The 19,566-nt window shown below is 45.0% G+C and overlaps 1 protein-coding gene across 7 annotated transcripts in view; it reads left to right on the top strand.

Annotated features, from left to right (window-relative positions):
• LOC129820913 (leucine-rich repeat and calponin homology domain-containing protein 1-like) overlaps positions 1-19,566 on the top strand; it is a 102,640-nt gene that overhangs the window by 79,778 nt on the left and 3,296 nt on the right. Inside the window, exons 12-20 of one of the 7 annotated variants that reach the window (XM_055878021.1) lie at positions 171-248; positions 387-429; positions 6,330-6,446; positions 7,926-7,995; positions 9,200-9,316; positions 15,273-15,382; positions 15,497-15,634; positions 15,749-15,826; positions 17,601-17,865. In XM_055878021.1, coding sequence (XP_055733996.1) covers positions 171-248; positions 387-429; positions 6,330-6,446; positions 7,926-7,995; positions 9,200-9,316; positions 15,273-15,382; positions 15,497-15,634; positions 15,749-15,826; positions 17,601-17,865 — 1,016 coding nt within the window. Of the gene's footprint in view, positions 1-170; positions 249-386; positions 430-6,329; positions 6,447-7,925; positions 7,996-9,199; positions 9,317-15,272; positions 15,383-15,496; positions 15,635-15,748; positions 15,827-17,600; positions 19,354-19,566 lie in introns of those variants that run through there. The other 6 variants (XM_055878020.1, XM_055878024.1, XM_055878023.1 and 3 more) reach the window with 6 other exon arrangements.

Below are 19,566 nucleotides of genomic sequence, written 5' to 3'. Positions count from 1 at the left end.
GCACATTTGACTGTTGGTTCTGTGAACATCTAGTTCAGTACAGGGACTGGATAACTCTGAGGCTGTCTCAGTGGAGGTGAAAGAGACTCATTGGGCATTGAGCGGTAAAACTTGTGGGGATCTGTGTAGTTGCTTGACGCTACTCTCTCTTTCTCTCTCTCTGCTCTCAGAGTGAATATGGAAACAGAGGTCCTGTCTGGAATTCAGCTCTACCCTGTTGAGATGGTCATGGTGGAAGACACTTTCAAGTAAGGCTGTGGTGTGTGTGGTGTGTGTGGTGTGTGTGGTGTGTGTGGTGTGTGTGGTGTGTGTGGTGTGTGTGGTGTGTGTGGTGTGTGTGTGTGTGTGTGTGTGTGTCTTACTCACTCACTCTTCTCTCACTACAGTGGCCAAGACAGTGATGGCAGTGAAGGACAAACCACACCCAAGGTGAGACCTCTTTCCTATGAGAATCACATGGTTTTACTGCATAATGCACACACCTACAAGCACCTATATTGCATGGACTATGACCATTGTGTGGGTATGTGTATCATCTTTATGTGCATTGAAAGGGTGTGTGTGACGGTGTCAAACTGTAAAATACATCAGTAGCATCTGTGTTAGACTTAAGACCCCTCTCCTGGGTTAGTGTGTGTTTAGTTTCCCTCCCTGAGCAAGCAGCCCTGCCCTTCCTCCTCCTCTGATGTAATTTCCTGTCTACTGTAATATACACTGCTCAAAACAATAAAGGGAACACTAAAATAACACATCCTAGATCTGAATGAATGTAATATTCTTATTAAAACTTTTTTCTTTACATAGTTCAATGTGCTGACAACAAAATCACACAAAAATGATCAATGGAAATTAAATGTATCAACCCATGGAGGTCTGGATTTGGAGTCACACTCAAACTTAAAGTGGAAAACGACACTACAGGCTGATCCAACTTTGATGTAATGTCCTTAAAACAAGTCAAAATGAGGCTCAGTAGTGTGTGTGGCCTCCACGTGCCTGTATGACCTCCCTACAATGCCTGGGCATGCTCCTGATGAGGTGGCGGATGGTCTCCTGAGGGATCTCCTCCCAGACCTGGACTAAAGCATCCGCCAACTCCTGGACAGTCTGTGGTGCAACGTGGCGTTGGTGGATGGAGCAAGACATAATGTCCCAGATGTGCTCAATTGGATTCAGGTCTGGGGAACGGGCGGGCCAGTCCATAGCATCAATGCCTTCCTCTTGCAGGAACTGCTGACACTCCAGCCACATGAGGTCTAGCATTGTCTTGCATTAGGAGGAACCCAGGGCCAACCGCACCAGCATATGGTCTCACAAGGGGTCTGAGGATCTCATCTCGGTACCTAATGGCAGTCAGGCTACCTCTGGCGAGCACATGGAGTGCTGTGCGGCCCCCCAAAGAAATGCCACCCCACACCATGACTGACCCACCGCCAAACCGGTCATGCTGGAGGATGTTGCAGGCAGCAGAATGTTCTCCACGGCGTCTCCAGACTGTCACGTCTGTCACATGTGCTCAGAGGGAACCTGCTTTCATCTGTGAAGAGCACAGGGCACCAGTGGCGAATTTGCCAATCTTGGTGTTCTCTGGCAAATGCCAAACGTCCTGCACGGTGTTGGGCTGTAAGCATAACCCCCACCTGTGGACGTCGGGCCCTCATACCACCCCCATGGAGTCTGTTTCTGACCGTTTGAGCAGACACATGCACATTTTTGCAGGGCTCTGGCAGTGTTCCTCCTGCTCCTCCTTGCACAAAGGCGGAGGTAGTGGTCCTGCTGCTGGGTTGTTGGCCTCCTCCACGTCTCCTGATGTACTGGCCTGTCTCCTGGTAGCGCCTCCATGCTCTGGACACTACGCTGACAGACACAGCAAACCTTCTTGCCACAGCTCGCATTGATGTGCCATCCTGGATGAGCTGCTCATGCTACCACTAGACTGAAAGCACCGCCAGCATTCAAAAGTGACCAAAACATCAGCCAGGAAGCATAGGAATTGAGAAGTGGTCTGTGGTCACCACCTGCAGAACCACTCCTTTATTGGGGGTGTCTTGCTAATTGCCTATAATTTCCACCTGTTGTCTATTCCATTTGCACAACAGCATGTGAAATTTGTCAATCAGTGTTGCTTCTTAAGTGGACAGTTTGATTTCACAGAAGTGTGATTGACTTGGAGTTACATTGTGTTGTTTAAGTGTTCCCTTTATTTAGCTCTGCTGCTCGTTGGTATTTGAATATTCTTAAGATGACTTGTTTGTAGTATAACATATTTGAGCTGTGGTAAAGTGAAGCTTGAATTGCTGTGGTAGATGTACACTACATGACCAAAAGTATGTGGACACCTGCTTGTCGAACATCTTATTCCAAAGTCGGGCACTGATGTTGGGCGATTAAGCCTGGCTCACAGTCGGCGTTCCAATTCATCCCAAAGGTGTTCGATGGGGTTGAGGTCAGGGCTCTGTGCAGGCCAGTCAAGTTCTTCCACACCGATCTCGACAAAACCATTTCTGTATGGACCTCACTTTGTACATTGGGGGCATTGTCATGCTGAAACAGGAAAGGGCCTTCCTGTTGCCACAAAGTTGGAAGCACAGAATCATCTAGAATGTAATTGTATGCTGCAGTGTTAAGATTTCCCTTCACTGGAACAAAGGGGCCTATTCCAAACCATGAAAAACAGCCCCAGACCATTATTCATTCTCCACCAAACTTTACAGTTGGCACTATGTATTCGGGCAGGTAGCATTCTCCTGGCATCAGCCAAACCCAGATTCGTCTGTCGGACTGCTAGATGGTGAAGCGCGATTCATCACTCCAGAGAACGCGTTTCCACTGCTCCAGAGTCCAATGGCTGCAATCGTTAAACCACTCCAGCCGATGCTTGGCATTGTGCATGGTAATCTTGCAGCTGCTTGGCCATGGAAACCCATTTCATGAAGCTCCCGACGAACAGTTCTTGTGCCGACGTTGCTTCCAGAGGCAGATTGGATCTTCGGTAGTGAGTGTTGCAACCTAGGACAGACGATTTTTATGCGCTTCAGCACTTAACGGTCCCGTTCTGTGAGCTTGTGTGGCCTAACACTTTGTGGCTGAGCCGTTGTTTCTTCTAGACGTTTCCACTTCACAATAACAGCAGTTACTGATGACCGGGGCAGCTCTAGCAGGGCAGAAATTTGACGAACTGATTTGTTGGAAAGGTGGCATCCTCTGCCCCCAGCTGTGCTCTGGACACCATATGTGAACTGATTGTCCCCCATCTATCTTCAGAGCTCGTGCTGCTAGGCGACCTAAACTGGAACATGCTTAACACCCTAGCCATCCTACAATCTAAGCTTGATGCCCTCAATCTCACACAAATTATCAATGAACCTACCAGGTACCACCCCAAAGCCGTAAACATGTGCACCCTCATAGATATCATCATAACCAACTTGCCCTCTAAATACACCTCTGCTGTTTTCAACCAAGATCTCAGCGATCACTGCCTCATTGCCTGCATCCGTAATGGGTCAGCGGTCAAACGACCTCCACTCATCACTGTCAAACGCTCCCTGAAACACTTCAGCGAGCAGGCCTTTCTAATCGACCTGGCCTGAGTATCCTGGAAGGATATTGATCTCATCCCATCAGTAGAGGATGCCTGGTTATTTTTATTTTTTTAAATGCCTTCCTCACCATCTTAAATAAGCATGCCCCATTCAAGAAATTTAGAACCAGGAACAGATATAGCCCTTGGTTTTCTCCAGACCTGACTGCCCTTAACCAACACAAAAACATCCTATGGCGTTCTGCATTAGCATCAAGCAGCCCCCGTGATATGCAACTTTTCAGGGAAGCTAGAAACCAATATACACCGGCAGTTAGAAAAGCCAAGGCTAGCTTTATCAAGCAGAAATTTGCTTCCTGCAACACAAACTCAAAAAAGTTCTGGGACACTGTAAAGTCCATGGAGAATAAGAACACCTCCTCCCAGCTGCCCACTGCACTGAAGATAGGAAACACTGTCACCACTGATAAATCCACTATAATTGAGAATTTTAATAAGCATTTATCTACGGCTGGCCATGCTTTCCACCTGGCTACCCCTACCCCGGTCAACAGCACTGCACCCCCCACAGCTACCCGCCCAAGCCTTCCTCATTTCTCCTTCTCCCAAATCCAGTCAGCTGATGTTCTGAAAGAGCTGCAAAATCTGGACCCCTACAAATCAGCCGGGCTAGATAATCTGGACCCTTTCTAAAATGATCTGCTGAAATTGTTTCCACCCCTATTACTAGCCTGTTCAACCTCTCTTTCGTGTCATCTGAGATTCCCAAAGATTGGAAAGCAGCTGCGGTCATCCCCCTCTTCAAAGGGGTGGACACTCTTGACCCAAACTGCTACAGACCTATATCTATCCTACCCTGCCTTTCTAAGGTCTTCGAAAGCCAAGTTAACAAACAGATTACCGACCATTTCGAATCCCACCATACCTTCTCCGCTATGCAATCTGGTTTCAGAGCTGGTCATGGGTGCACCGCCATCGATAAGAAACATTACTGTGCAGCCGAATTCATTGACCTGGCCATGGCTTTCGACTCTGTCAATCACCACATCCTCATCGGCAGACTCGACAGCCTTGGTTTCTCAAATGATTGTCTTGCCTGGTTCACCAACTACTTCTCTGATAAAGTTCAGTGTGTCAAATCGGAGGGTCTGTTGTCCGGGCCTCTGGCAGTCTCTATGGGGGTGCCACAGGGTTCAATTCTTGGACCGACTCTCTTCTCTGTATACATCAATGATGTCGCTCTTGCTGCTGGTGAGTCTCTGATCCACCTCTACGCAGACGACACCATTCTGTATACTTCTGGCCCTTTTTTGGACACTGTGTTAACAACCCTCCAGGCGAGCTTCAATGCCATACAACTCTCCTTCCGTGGCCTCCAATCGCTCTTAAATACAAGTCAAACTAAATGCATGCTCTTCAACCGATCGCTGCCTGCACCTGCCCGCCTGTCCAACATCACTATTCTGGACGGCTCTGACTTAGAATATGTGGACAACTACAAATACCTAGGTGTCTGGTCAGACTGTAAACTCTCCTTCCAGACTCACATCAAACATCTCCAATCCAAAGTTACATCTAGAATTGGCTTCCTATTCCGCAACAAAGCATCCTTCACTCATGCTGCCAAACATACCCTTGTAAAACTGGCCATCCTACCAATCCTCGACTTCGGCGATGTAATTTACAAAATAGCCTCCAATACCCTACTCAATAAATTGGATGCAGTCTATCACAGTGCCATCCGTTTTGTCACCAAAGCCCCATATACTACCCACCAATGCGACCTGTACGGTCTCGTTGACTGGCGCTCGCTTCATACTCGTCGTCAAACCCACTGGCTCCAGGTCATCTACAAGACCCTGCTAGGTAAAGTCCCCCCTTATCTCAGCTCGCTGGTCACCATAGCAGCACCCACCTGTAGCACGCGCTCCAGCAGGTATATCTCTCTGGTTAACCCAAAAACCAATTCTTCCTTTGGCTGCCTCTCCTTCCATTTCTCTGCTGCCAATGACTGGAACGAACTACAAAAATCTCTGAAACTGGAAACACTTGTCTCCCTCACTAGCTTTAAGCACCTTGTACATACCCTTGTAAAACTGACCATCCTACCAATCCTCGACTTCGGCGATGAGCAGCTCACAGATTACTGCACCTGTACATAGCCCATCTATAATTAAGCCCAAACAACTACCTCTTTCCCTACTGTATTTATTTATTTATTTTGCTCCTTTGCACCCCGTTATTTCTATCTCTACTTTGCACATTCTTCCACTGCAAATCAACCATTCCAGTGTTTTACTTGCTATATTGTATTTACTTTGCCACCATGGCCTTTTTTTTGTTTTTGCCTTCACCTCCCTTATCTCACCTCACTTGCTCACATTGTATATAGACTTATTTTTCTACTGTATTATTGACTGTGTTTGTTTTACTCCATACTCTGTGTTGTTGTATGTGTCGAACTGCTTTGCTTTATCTTGGCCAGGGCGCAATTGTAAATGAGAACTTGTTCTCAACTTGCCTACCTGGTTAAATAAAGGTGGAAAAAAATGACTGTGCCACATTTGAAAGTCACTGAGCTCTTCAGTAAGGCCATTCTACTGCCAATGTTTGTCTATGGAGATTGAATGGCTGTGTGCTAGATTTTATACACCTGTCAGCAACAGGTGTGGCTGAAATAGCTGAATCCACTAATTTGAAGGGGTGTCCACATACTTTTGTGTGTATATATAGTGTACTAAGTAGATGTACAAATAAGTTCCACCGGTTGGTATGTTCTATCTAGTGGGACACTCCCGAAGGAGGCTTTGAGTTCCAGAAGAAACGAGAGTTGATTCTAGAGAGGGCCAGGCTGGAGGCCCAGCTTGCATGCCAACAATATGAGACACATATGTCCAACCAGGTAAACCTAGTAATGAGCCATGGATGGCCACTCCCCTCAGGCTTACCAGCCAATCCCTGCCTCTGACTTCCCTCATCTTTGTGTGTGTGGTCACTTCATGCTCTTAACCACTGGTCCCAAGTCAGTTTTTGTGTGACGTATTACATAGTTCAGACGAGGGCTATAGTAGGGGTAGCTGATCCTAGATATGTGGTTAAGGGCATTAGAGGGCAAATCCTAACTCAAGATCTGTGCGTAACTTGAGTTTTCTCAAAAATCTGCCATTGACTTCAGTGCAAGATTGCTTGAACGTTTGTTTACTTGGATCTCAAGTTAGGATTCAGTCTCGTGACCAGTAGTTGTGTTTGCTGGTGTGACCTCTATCCTGTTACCTAGTCACCTCATGACCTTTTAGATCTGTGTGTCGGTCTGCTGTTTTAAATGTCTATAACTTTGATCTTACCTTTTTGTTTACGCTTCTAGAGGTAGATGAAGGGAATTATTTGAGGCAGGTGCTTGTGTGTAGTGTTGGTGTTTTTGTTGACTGTGTGAGATTTAGTTGTGTGTTGTATGTAGCATGGCACTATAGTTAGTAGTTTGTGAAGTTGGCCAATAGTTTACAAACATGAGGATTTGACCCCGCCCCAGTCTGCTTCAATACCATGGTAACTGTTGCCCAGATACAATATATAACAATAAATATTGCCCAGATTGTTCCGATCCTTCAGAGCAAGACTGGGATTGGCTCACACACTTTAAAGACCTAAACAAATGCTTTTGAGCTTAAAAGTTGGTTTAATGTCATTAAAGAAGCGCTAGCTGGAGAGTTGACAACCCTGAAGTTGAAATAGACCAGCACCAAGGGAGGAGGAACAACAGCATAACACATAACAAGGAGAACAAGACTTCATTGTATGTCGATTCTTTAAAAAAATCTTCAACAATGCCATAGCGTTGTCACACACACACAGCGAGAGGCAGGGCCCACTATTGGGAACAGTGTACACAGCCAGCTCTGTCACCACATAGCGACAGCTTGTCCAATACGAGCTACATGGTCATAGCAACAGTTACCTCAGCACAATCAACTAATTAGAGTTGAAGCAATATTGATATTACCAAACCTCTAGATACTGTGCAACCTATGAGATGTATTGACCAATCCAAGCTAGAGGACAACTGGCCATGCTAGTCAATCTGGGTGAGGGTCAGAGAAAGGGACAGGGTGAGTTGTGCTCTAGTTAAGCCAGCTCAGAGGTCATCTTTAGTGTTTCATAGTATAGGATGCCAAGCTCCAATCAAAATCCTGAACACACGTACATCATACACACATACACAGTGCACACACAGAGGTCACAAATAAACACACATTCAATACCAGCTGTCTTGTCCCCAATTGCCCATATAGACCTGGACAATGTGTATGTATTATGCAAGTGTACTCTCGGGATAAGAGGGTCCCTAACCTTTATGTTTGTACTCCCATGGACTCTCTATCAGGGAGAAGACAGAGTTCCAGGCAGCGGTCCCACGTTTACCACCCCTGCCTTTGGGCTGAAGCCCCGCTCTGGTGAGTGCAGGCTGGGAATGGCACAGTATGGAGGGTGGGTAGAGGCCTGGATGGGTGGGTGAAGGGATGGGTACATCTCTATACCTACCACAATCCATAATTACATGATACTACTGTCCCTAAATCCATCCTTTCACTCCAACATAAAGACATGGATGCCCTTGATCCGCTCTGCTTCTTCCCCAAGTTCTCCCACACCTCGATCCTAATTTTATGGGGTTATAAGATTATCCCAAGGTAAGAAAGACCTGGGCAGTTCCTCCAATGGTCAAGAGTCAGTCGCCCCCCCCAACTAGTTCCCCTCAGACTAGAACTTCTGAGACACACGGTATCTCATAACACCCTCTGTGCTCAAGTCCCGTAAAGCAGCAGCAGCAGTTGGGCCGTGCTGTAGAGGCTACCAGCCCTGTCCTGGCTAACATGCAATGCTCCCACAATGTTTCTGTAATGCTGTGTGAACAATACGGAAAAAGTGATGTGTGTTTGCTTAGAAGGCGTGGATGTGAGTACTCTGCACCCAATCCTAAAGAGTGGCTATGGAGGAAGACGCATACAAGGTGTCATCCATCTTTTAGCTAACTAACTGGAGGACTGGTTAGCTACCTCCCGTGGAACAGAACAGGTCCACAGATTCTGAGTTGAGAAAAAAAAACATTTACAAATCCTGTGTACCTGTTTGGTACTACTCAGGGTCAGATGGCTTTGGGTGCAGGTTCACTGAAACGACTCTAGCATCTGATATTTGCTGCTTGTAGAAATAGAGCTAGCATCCATCCAGCTAGTTGCTACGTACAGTAGGCTACTACTGTAGTGTGTCAAATTTAGCTGTAGGCTACCATTAACAGCATGTCATGAAATCTCTATTGTGAAATGGCACTAATATTTATTTATTTTCTTTTTATGTATTTTTTCTTCTTCATGGCATCTCTTTCACATCTCCTTTGTTTCCTCTCCTTCGACTACTGCATGACCTCTTACACCAATTCTCACTCCAATCACACCCCTTTATCTAACCCAACCTGCCTTTGCATGCGATTATCAACTGCTGCTGCCTGTTTCGTTCCCTTGTCTTTTAAAATTCAAACTGTTTTTTTCCCGGAAATTTCTCTGGTGTCTCGGGTGTGGTTTTGGGTTTTGGAATGGATCTGTCTTGTTCTACTTGGCCTCTCCCCCTATACCTTGCCCTCCGCCCCTCTTCCTCTAGCCCCCGCCTCACTGCCCTGCTCGCCCCCGCTCTGTCTCCGCCCCCTCCTCACACAGGCCCTGTCCGTCGATAGAGACACTCCCCCTAGACCAGGCGATGGAGGCATGCACAGCAGTGGTAGGTCACTCCTCCCAACTAATTGGCCAATCGGATGCCTCGAAACGAAACACAACTAGACACAGTCAGATGTTTGCAAACCATTTGCGTTGTGTGACTCCCTCCTGTTTCTCTCTTTCTCCTTCTCTCGCTCTCTCTCAACTCTTTCTCTCACTGTTTCCTTTTTCTATATTTCCACCTCTAACTCTTTCTACCTATTACACTCTGTGATCTCTCATCTTCTCTCTATCCCTTGTTCCCAGCCATGGGTGAGTGTGATGAAAGTGTGCACTGTACTTTTGCAGTCACATCTGTGCCTTGGACCACATGTTTGGGGTGTTTTCGATTACTCCGTTCCCTGTGTGTGTGTGTGTGTGTGTGTGTGTGTGTGTGTGTGTGTGTGTGTGTGTGTGTGTGTGTGTGTGTGTGTGTGTGTGTGTGTGTGTGTGTGTGTGTGACGCTGCAGAACTCTGAGGCCCAGAGGATCAAAGGAGAGCCTCCACACTTCACACACTCCTCCTCTTCCTTCATCTTTCCATCCCTCCATCTGTTCTCATGTTGGCATGTGTGTTGTGGTGGTGGTGGCACATGGTAAAAGTTAAACCGTGTGTCTGTACGCCACTGCATCAATGTGGTTGAAGACATTGGAAGGGGGTCTGCTATACAGAAGCTAGTTCCAAGACCACCCAACAACACACACACACACATACTCTCTGATGCACATACACATTTATACATACAGATGTATTTTGTCTAGCTCTGGACATTACCACATTCTGTCTGACAGAGAGAAATTGTTCATTCCTCCTACAGTCATTATCAGCCGTATGTTCACTCCCAGTACAACCACAGTCCAGATCTGGCAACACACACAGACGCCACCCTCCATTAAGTCCCCTTTGATACGGGCTCTGCCTAACAGTGCATTATAGCCTTTGGAAAATGAATTAAACACAGACACAGTATCTTTCATGCCAGGGCTGATATTGGTGGGAAAGCAGATTGGGTACTGAGATATCTGATGTCATGCACTCACTCACTCACTCACTCACTCACTCACTCACTCACTCACTCACTCAGCCCAGTACGTACGTACGAACGGAGTATCTTGCTGTTCCTCTCCCCTGGCTTCCTTTCTATTGCTCATGGTATTTATAGTTTTATATTTTAACTGTTAGATAATGGTCTCACTGGGGATATCCCACTTCCATAAGGAGGGAAACAGAAATCTGCCGACAGCCATTTCCCCCAGGGCGACTCATGTTACATGATTGTTCAACATTGTTCAAAGTGTGCGCTTTTATGATATCAGCATGGATTCAAAGTCAACATTAACTTTTTATCACTCTCCCGTTGCTAATGATAATAGTTCAATAGGTAGATTATAATAACAAAGACATTCCAAAATAATGTCCTGAAGAAAGAAAATAGGAGTGTTCCAAGGAGCAGTAATGTTGGACAATCGGTCATGGAATTCCCAAGTAGTGAGAACAGTGGTGATAGCTTTGTTTTTCAATGAAGATATAACCAATCACCAGTAAACGGGTCAGGCCTCAGGGAGGTGACATCACCAGTAACCAATAGGTGAGATCACAAGTGGCTGACCTCATTAACAGCCAATGAGCTCCCAGAACCCAGTCTGAGGGCGCCATTCCAACTTCAAGTGTGTCTAGGGCAGGTCTCTCCAAACATGTTCCTGGAGAGCTACCGTCCTGTAGGTTTTCACACAAACCCGAATCTGGCACACCTGATTCTAATAATTAGCTGGTTGATCAGATTAATCAGGTTAGTTACAACTGGAGTTGGAGCGAAAACCTACAGGAGGGTATCTCTCCAGGAACAGGGTTGGAGAGCCCTGGTCTAGCGTCACACCATCACCAGTCGTTGGTAGCACAGTTACACAACCTGTTTGTGTGTGGATGCTTGAGGGCTGATCGAGGAAGCAGAATGACTGTACTGATACTGAATGACCGTATGGTGCAGTAGCTTTTATTGACCTTTGAACTCATAAACAACACCAGCTGTTGACAGTTTTATTCTCTGTGGGTCGGTGATGTCACACAGTAGCAGCCCTGACTAGAGAGGAACCAGGATTTTAGACTTCCTCTCTGATACAGGATTTCCTTCTGGGCTAGAACGCCACTGGGCGGCCATTAGACAGGGTTAAATTGGGTTTGTTGTTGAAAGCATGACACACACAATATTCCTCTCTTTCTCTCTTTCTCTGACCCCCTCACAGTGTGTGCCCTCAGAGGCCCAATCTGTGTCTTACTCTGGAAAAAATGAATGCTTTGCTATTACACACACACACATACACTAAATATACAAAACTATGTGGACACCCCTTCAAATTAGTGGACTCAGCTATTTCAGGGACACCAGTTGCTGACAGGTGTATAAAATCGAGCACACAGCCATGCACTCTCCATAGACGAACAATGGCAGTAGAATGACCTTACTGAAGAGCCCTGTGACTTTCAATGTGTGTACACACACACACTACCGGTCAAAAGTTTTAGAACACCTACTCATTCAAGGGTTTTTCTTTATTTTTTACTATTATTCTACATTGTAGAATAATAGTGAAGCCATCAAAACTATGAAATACCACATATGGAATCATGTAGTAACATCAAAATATATTTTATATGTGAGATTCTTGCCTTGATGACAGCTTTGCACACTCTTGGCATGCTCTCAACCAGCTTCACCTGGAATGCTTTTCCATCAGTCACGAAGGAGTTCGCTCAAATGCTGAGCACTTAGCTGCTTTTCCTTCACTCTGCGTTCCAACTCATCCCAAACCATCTCAAATGGGTTGAGTTCTGGTGATTGTGGAGGCCATGTCATCTGATGCAGTGCTCCATCACTCTCTTGGTCAAATAGCCCGTACACAGCCTGGAGGTGTGTTTTGGGTCATTGTCCTGTTGAAAAACAAGTGATAGTCCCACTAAGCACAAACCAGATGGGATGGCGTATCGCTGCAGAATGTTGTGGTAGCCATGCTGGTTAAATGTGCCTAGAATTTTAAATCACGGCAGTGTCACCAGCAAAGCACCCTATACCATCACACCTCCTCTTCCATGCTTCACGGTAGGAACCACACATGCGGAGATCATCCGTTCACCTACTCTGCATCTCACAAAGACACGGTGGTTGGGAACCAAAATTCTCACTTTTGCACTCATCAGACCAAAGGACAGGTTTCCACCAGTCTTATGTCCATTGCTCGAGTTTCTTGGCCCAAGCAAAGTCTCTTCTTATCGGTGTCCTTTAGTAGTGGTTTCTTTGCAGCAATTCGGCTATGAAGGCCAGATTCACGCAGTCTCCTCTGAACAGTTGATGTTGAGATGTCTGTTATTTGAACTCTGTGAAACATTTATTTGGACTGAAAATTCTGAGCCTGGTAACTCTAATGAGTTACCAGGCTCACACCCCCATCCCTCTGCAGCAGACGTAACTCGGGGTCTTCCATTCCTTACTTGAAATGTTCCGTATTGACTGACCTTCATGTCTTAAAGTAATGATGGACTGTCGTTTCTCTTTGCTTATTTGAGCTGTTCTTGCCATAATATGGACTTGGTATTTTACCAAATAGGGCTATCTTCTGTATACCACCCCTACCTTGTCACAACACAACTAATTGGCTCAAACACATTAAGAAGGAAAACAATTACACAAATTATCTTTTAACAAGGCATACCTGTTAATTGATATGCATTCCAGGTGACTACCTCATGAAGCTGGTTGAGAGAATGTCAGTGTGCAAAGCTGTCATCAAGGCAAAGGGTGGCTACTTTGAAGAATCTCAAACATAAAATATATTTTGATTTGTTGAACACTTTTTTTGGTTACTAAATGATTCCATATGTGTTATTTCATAGTTTTGATGTCTTCACTATTATTCTACAATGTAGAAAATAGTAAAAAAAAAAATAAAGAAAAACTTAGAATGAGTGTGTTTCCATACTTTTTCTGGTACTGTGTGTATATATACATAATGTGTTCATATTTTTTTTACTCCAAATACAAACATATACATAGAAACAACAACTTAAAGACACACACATACAACTACATCTCATCTGCCCAGACCCCCATGCTCACACCCCCATCCCTAGTGCCTGCATTATTGTTTGCCCCCTGGAAATAAATTGCACCAATAGTTTTTCGGTCACCCATGCCATTTTTATATTTCAATAATAAATCATTCAATTTTTCCATTGTATTAATGATAGCGAATTGATTGATTTCAAATGAATCGTCCAGCCCATTTGGTATCTCACTACACCCCCATATGCTGTGTCTTGAAATATGCAGACACACAGATTAAAAGTAAGTTCACATTGTAATACTTCTGACAGCCAACTTTCTTTCTCTGTCCATAACTTTTGGATTTAATAGAAATCATGGATTATTGAGTCATTATTAGTTTTAAACTTAAGACATGACTCTGCCGTTGTTCTGTAGAATAAGAGAATTTTGTCTCTTGTATAATGCATTCCATACATTATACACTAGATTAAGCATACATTTTAGTTAACTGTAATTTCATTAGTTATGCTCCAACTTTCCCTCCATCTTGTGTCAACATCAGGTCTTTTTAAGTCTTGGTTCCAATAGTTCCTATTTTTTTCTAAGAGATTGTCAGTTGGATATGGGCTCTGCAAGGTTTTGTATATCTTCCCTATCATAGCAACATCCTTTTATGACTCAAATAAGATTTCCTCAACGTTGCTCTGATGTCCAAAATATTTAAAATCCAAATGTTGTGATGTGAAAAGTTACATGTCTCTTTCTGTTGTTGTATTGTTAAATGTTACTCTTACCCCTTGCTAACCACATTTACAACCTCTAATAATCAACATCCTGTTCTCTTTATGGCGAAAGTGGAGGGTGACCATCGCCCCTCGCTGTTCCCCTATACCCACTCTTATAGTTATCAGCCAGTCATGCTTCTGGATGAGGCCTGTATGTGTTTATCTCTAACTTCCTTGGATAGCCCCTCAAGGAGCCATTTCCCCGTGAGAGATGACCAGATAGGCCCATGTTATTAAGGCCTAGTGTGAATACTTCAGAAATGCGTTCTTCCCTTTTCCCCAAGCGTGGGTTGAAGTGTCCAGTGACTCTTGGGCTCCCTCATGTGGTCTGAGTGTGTATCACAAAGCAGAGCTACTAAACATGTGGTGTGTCACTAAGCTGTATATGGTGGCTGTTGCAGGGGAGATTTATGACTAGAATATAGGCCACTGACTGATTTTAGTAAATGATTCACTCCTACGTTTTAGAATGTGATCATAGGCCATGCCTGTTTTTCACACACACACACACACACACACACACACACACACACACACACACACACACACACACACACACACACACACACTCTGAATACATTTCCTCCTCCCACACAGTTTTTTTTTTAAACACACATTTCTCTGCAGCTTTGACTTCCATATTTTGTGCTTACCCAGTTTAAAACACTGATTTGAATAGAATACCAATGAGAGAAGACTTCTGCTTTTAATGTACAATAAGATAAGAACTTTCAGTTCCATCGGTTCCTTGAGGGCTTGCTATGCCATCTGTTGGTATGCAGGATTGACTAAGTGGAACGCCTTTAGGAAACCCAATCTTCCACATTCACTCCTCAGTGCAGATGACTGTTTCCATGACAATGAATGCAGCCCAGAGCCCAGCACTATAGAGTGCATCTGCATTAGTGGATATGAATAAGGGGTTATGCAAGTGTACGGTAACAGTAGCTACGCATCCACTTGTAAGTGAAAGTGTGTTTTCCGTGTCAGTGAATATTGCAGTATGCATTTATGTAGGCTACAGTATGTGTGGTTGTATGGGTGTGAAGTGTGGGTGTGAATGACTATGTGCAGTACAATATGTGTAGGTGTTAGTTACTGACTTCCTGTCTAATGGATGGCGGCTGTTGTTCTCTCCTCCTGCATGTTGGGGGCAGTATTCCTGAGAACCCATAACAGCCTGGAGTCTGTTGACCCTCAGTTCACCATGAGGAGGAAGATGGAACAGCTGAGAGAAGAGCTGGAGCTGATGGAACAACTCAGAGACGTGAGAGCTTCTCTCTCTTTCTCTCTCGCTTCTGGAAGTTAACTCCCCAGTATTAGCATTATGTCCTAAGTTTGTGTGTGTGTTACCCCTCTTACCCCTCTTGTCTCTCCTCAGAGCATAGAGAGCAGACTGAAGGTGGCTCTTCCTGAAGACCTAGGCTCCTCCCTCATGGACGGGGTGGTGCTATGCCATCTGGCCAATCACATTCGCCCACGCTCCGTGGTCAGCATCCATGTGCCCTCGCCTGCTGTGGTACGTCTTGGGGGTCAATGAGGGGTTAAAGAGGGATAAGTGGAAATGGGTGATTGTTTTTGTTACAGACAATTATAGTCTCCGTTGAGCTCTGCGTTCTGTGTGACCCCGCAGCCCAAACTCAGCATGGCTAAGTGTCGGCGGAACGTAGAGAACTTCCTGGATGCCTGTAGGAAAATGGGCGTTCCTGAGGTGAGACACACACCCTCCTTTCTGTTAGATAGTGGCACCTCATTGATCCTGAATCAGCCACTGTATTTCAGATTCACTGTAAGTTAGGATTTAACTGAGGTAAACTGATCTTCGATCTGTTAAGAATTTGAATAAAAGCCACAGTGCATCATTGGGTTTGGAATCAAGTTGTGGGTGGGCTGACTGGGGATCAGTGAGCACACAGCCTGTATAGAACACAGATACTATACACACTAGTATTGCGGGTCAGAAAGGCTGGGTGCTAGTGCTGGGATGAGACTAGAGAATTTGAGAAGTCTACAACTTATTTATTTTATACAGTATTACCGTTCTAGGATATGTATTTGACATCGGGACCAAACCACTTTATAATCATCGCCTCAAAACAATCTGCCCAGTCAGAGCACAGAGTTTGATCCCAGAACTGGCACATCTAGCCAATCACCTTCCCATCTTCCTCTACTCCTCCTCCTCTGAGAGAGGGATGCATTGATGACACAAGCATTAAAGCTTCATCATCATCATCATTGCACTGGACTATGCTCTCATCATCGCTACTCACTACTGCTTTGGGCTTCCTCTATACTTTAGAACTTGTATTGACTTGGCTCTTGATTGGTTCTGACCCCAGCTAATGCCAAAGAAAAAAAATCATTTAACAGGAGCTGGTGTGCTGTCATTCCTGCAGAAAAACATGGCAGAAATGTTATAGAATTGACTTGACTGAAAGATGTCCTGTGTGCATGGGATGGAAACATAATATATGTGTGCTTGTGTGTGAGAATCAAATTGGCCCTGCTGACTCATTACTGTGTTGATTTCTCCTTTAGTAAATAGTCAGTAATTATAACCACTTACTGTCACTCAGTGGTTACACATACAGTGGTAGTGGGACTCTTACCATGATGTAGTAAGCCCTGCTGTGTCAAAACCTCACACTACAAAAGCTGCCTTTTGTTCACTGTTTGAGTAGCCTGCTGGGACTGTACAGCAGAATGCACAGTAGTACCAATACCAACAGTGAGACTGTTGGCTGCTTCCTTAGACCTCCTGCTTGCTTGCTGTGGCTAGTCTGGTTCTCCTTGTATAACCTGGCCCTAGCCAGCTTGTGATCCTGCTGCTGATTCTACTGCTGCTTGTTGGCTGAAATGTCACTGCCTCACTGAAACAGGTGCTTTGCGCTGGATTGAAAGCTAATGCTAGCGAATGCGTAGCTGGCTAACACCACCCGCATCCTCATTGCTCCTAACGCTCCACACCCCAGCATGGCTTGCTTTCTGAAAGAGACAGAGTTCAGTTTTATAAATGTAAGTCACACACTCACCCACACGCTCTCTCTCTCAAAAAGCAGCCCTGCAAGTCGCCCTGGTAACCCACGCCTGCGCAGCCCTGCACATAAATACACCTTGACCTCTGTTCCCACCGGTTAACATCCTGCCTTGTTTCTCTCTGTTCTATTTTCCTGCCGGACCACCCTCCCTCTTTCTTCTCTTCCTCTACTCTGCATCTCTACCCCTTATTTGTCTTTTCCTGGCACTCCCTTCCCATTTTCTTCCTTCTTCCAATGGTATTTTCTGTCCTCTGTTCTTCCCCCTCTCATTGTTCTCCTCCACTTCTATCTAACTGGATTTCTCTTCTTCGTGTGCAATATCCATCGATGTTCCTCTGTGACCCCTTTCATCCATCTGTATCATTCTTTCCCCCGTTTTTCATTCTTCTCCTTTCATCTTCATTCACCTTGTATGTTTCCTCCTCTTCCTCCTTGGGCCCTCAGTCTTCCCTCTGCTCAGCTTATGACATCATCCAGTGTCACCTGCGGCCGATCCGTGTCACCGTGTGCGCCCTGGTCGCCATGGAGACCCCCACAGAGGGGCGAGACTCAGACAGACAGGGAGAGGTCCCAAACCCAAGCCCTGCCCCCGAGGCTTCTACACAGTTGGCCCAGGCTCCGCCTCCAGCATGGCAGCCGTGGGACCTGATTTGCTCGAGCCTGTTACACATGTTCTGTCTTCTCCTGCTGTTTGTGGCCTATAGCTGGAGTGAGCTGACGTAACACTACCTGTCAATCTCCTGTCAAAGCCTGACCTCCTCTCAGCCCTGCCCCCCGCATGTCCCAACACTTCTCCTCCGCAATCCTCCTCCTCTTTTTCTTCAACGTCTTGTTTCTGTGCTCTTCTCCTCTGTCTGATTCACACACACAAGTGTCTCATACACAGATTGCAGATGCGCACCATTAAACTCCAATAAATACCGACTCACAACCTCACACACATGCATTCGTAAACTGTCCCCACCAATAACGCACATTCCAACTGTTGAAAAGAATCCTGGCGCTTATACACAACAGTTCCCTGAACTCTTTGGCCAATGCGTCAAGTCAAGCCTGTCGTGGGACTGTTCATTTTATTAATGCCCTCCGGGGTCAGACACGTAGTCATACACACTGATTCCCCATGTGGTCATACAGTCTCTTGGTTCCATACAGCTTGTCTAGTTTGGGTCCAGTCCAGGTAAGCACAGAGCACTAGTAGAGCTCCTCCATCATGCTGAATTTTGGAGCTTTTTTGTTGCATTGGTCAGTCTCTTCAAGACTCCTTAGATACAGTATAACAACTGTATTTACACCTGTACGTCTGTTTGAAGGAAATGGCAACGCTCAATAGTAATGCCATCCACGAGACAAAGACACAACAAACAGTGTATAGGTTTGGACCTAATAAACACACCACTTATGACTAGACTGTAAAATGTCACACAGCACACTGTCACTAAATAAAGTTCAATAATCACGTCACTACTGCACCTCTCTACCAGTCTACGTTACTCTCATTCTAATATCGTGTATTTATCAGTATGTATACCTTTTGGCTCAACTGTTGTACTATTCTGTTAAGCCATATATTCATTTTCTTATTTTAAAACCCCAAGAGGGTACATTGGATGGAAGTTTTATTTTACCCAACTTTCTTATTCCCAAGCACCTGGACTGAATAAAAGGTGTGAAAAGATCCATCATTTCTAAACATACAAACCATTTGCACATGCAATATTACAGAACGGACTAATCTGGAGGTCTTATGTTGAAGGGCTAGTGAATATGATATGTGTTCAGTAATATGTGAACTGTACTAGAAGCTCATTCATTTAAATGAGAACTTTGATACTTTGAGGCCAGCAGTGCTGCTACTGTCCATTGATTGATGTATGTATGTCTGAAGTTGAATTTAAAGCAATGAGGGTTAACCTTCTTTTCTGACTTAATTTAAAAGCCATGGATGTAGTGTCCAAAATTGCCCCCAAACTGTCCATCCGTTTCTATCCATATTTTCCTTTTAACTCTGTTAGCTTATTCACTGTTGTCATGTCAACCTTGCCAGCGACTATGTTGGAGTGCAATTGGTTCGCCATTACTGTATACTATTAGTTGGGTGTGTTTTAACTCTTAGTCAGTGATGGACCTTGAGGCTTTTTCTGACTTGTATGGATGGTGTGAATGGAACAGGTAATAAATGTACAGTTTGGGGTTATTCTGTCTCTGTGTTGCTGTTCTCTGAAGGAGGATGATGAATTCAGTGCTGTTTCTTCATATAGGCTCTTCAGCATACTTCCACATACACCTGTACTGTCTATGTTCACTCATCACCATAGTTGCATTGAGGTGTCTTTTTGATTGACCTGTTTTTTTCTGCCTCCTTGTCTCTCTCTTTCTGTCCCACTCGCTATCTCCTCTCCCTCCTCCC

This window comes from Salvelinus fontinalis, chromosome 23 (genome assembly GCF_029448725.1).
Source record: "Salvelinus fontinalis isolate EN_2023a chromosome 23, ASM2944872v1, whole genome shotgun sequence".
Lineage (NCBI taxonomy): Eukaryota > Metazoa > Chordata > Actinopteri > Salmoniformes > Salmonidae > Salvelinus > Salvelinus fontinalis.
Note: the sequence above shows the minus strand (reverse complement) of the source record. Positions and strands in the feature narration are given on the sequence as shown.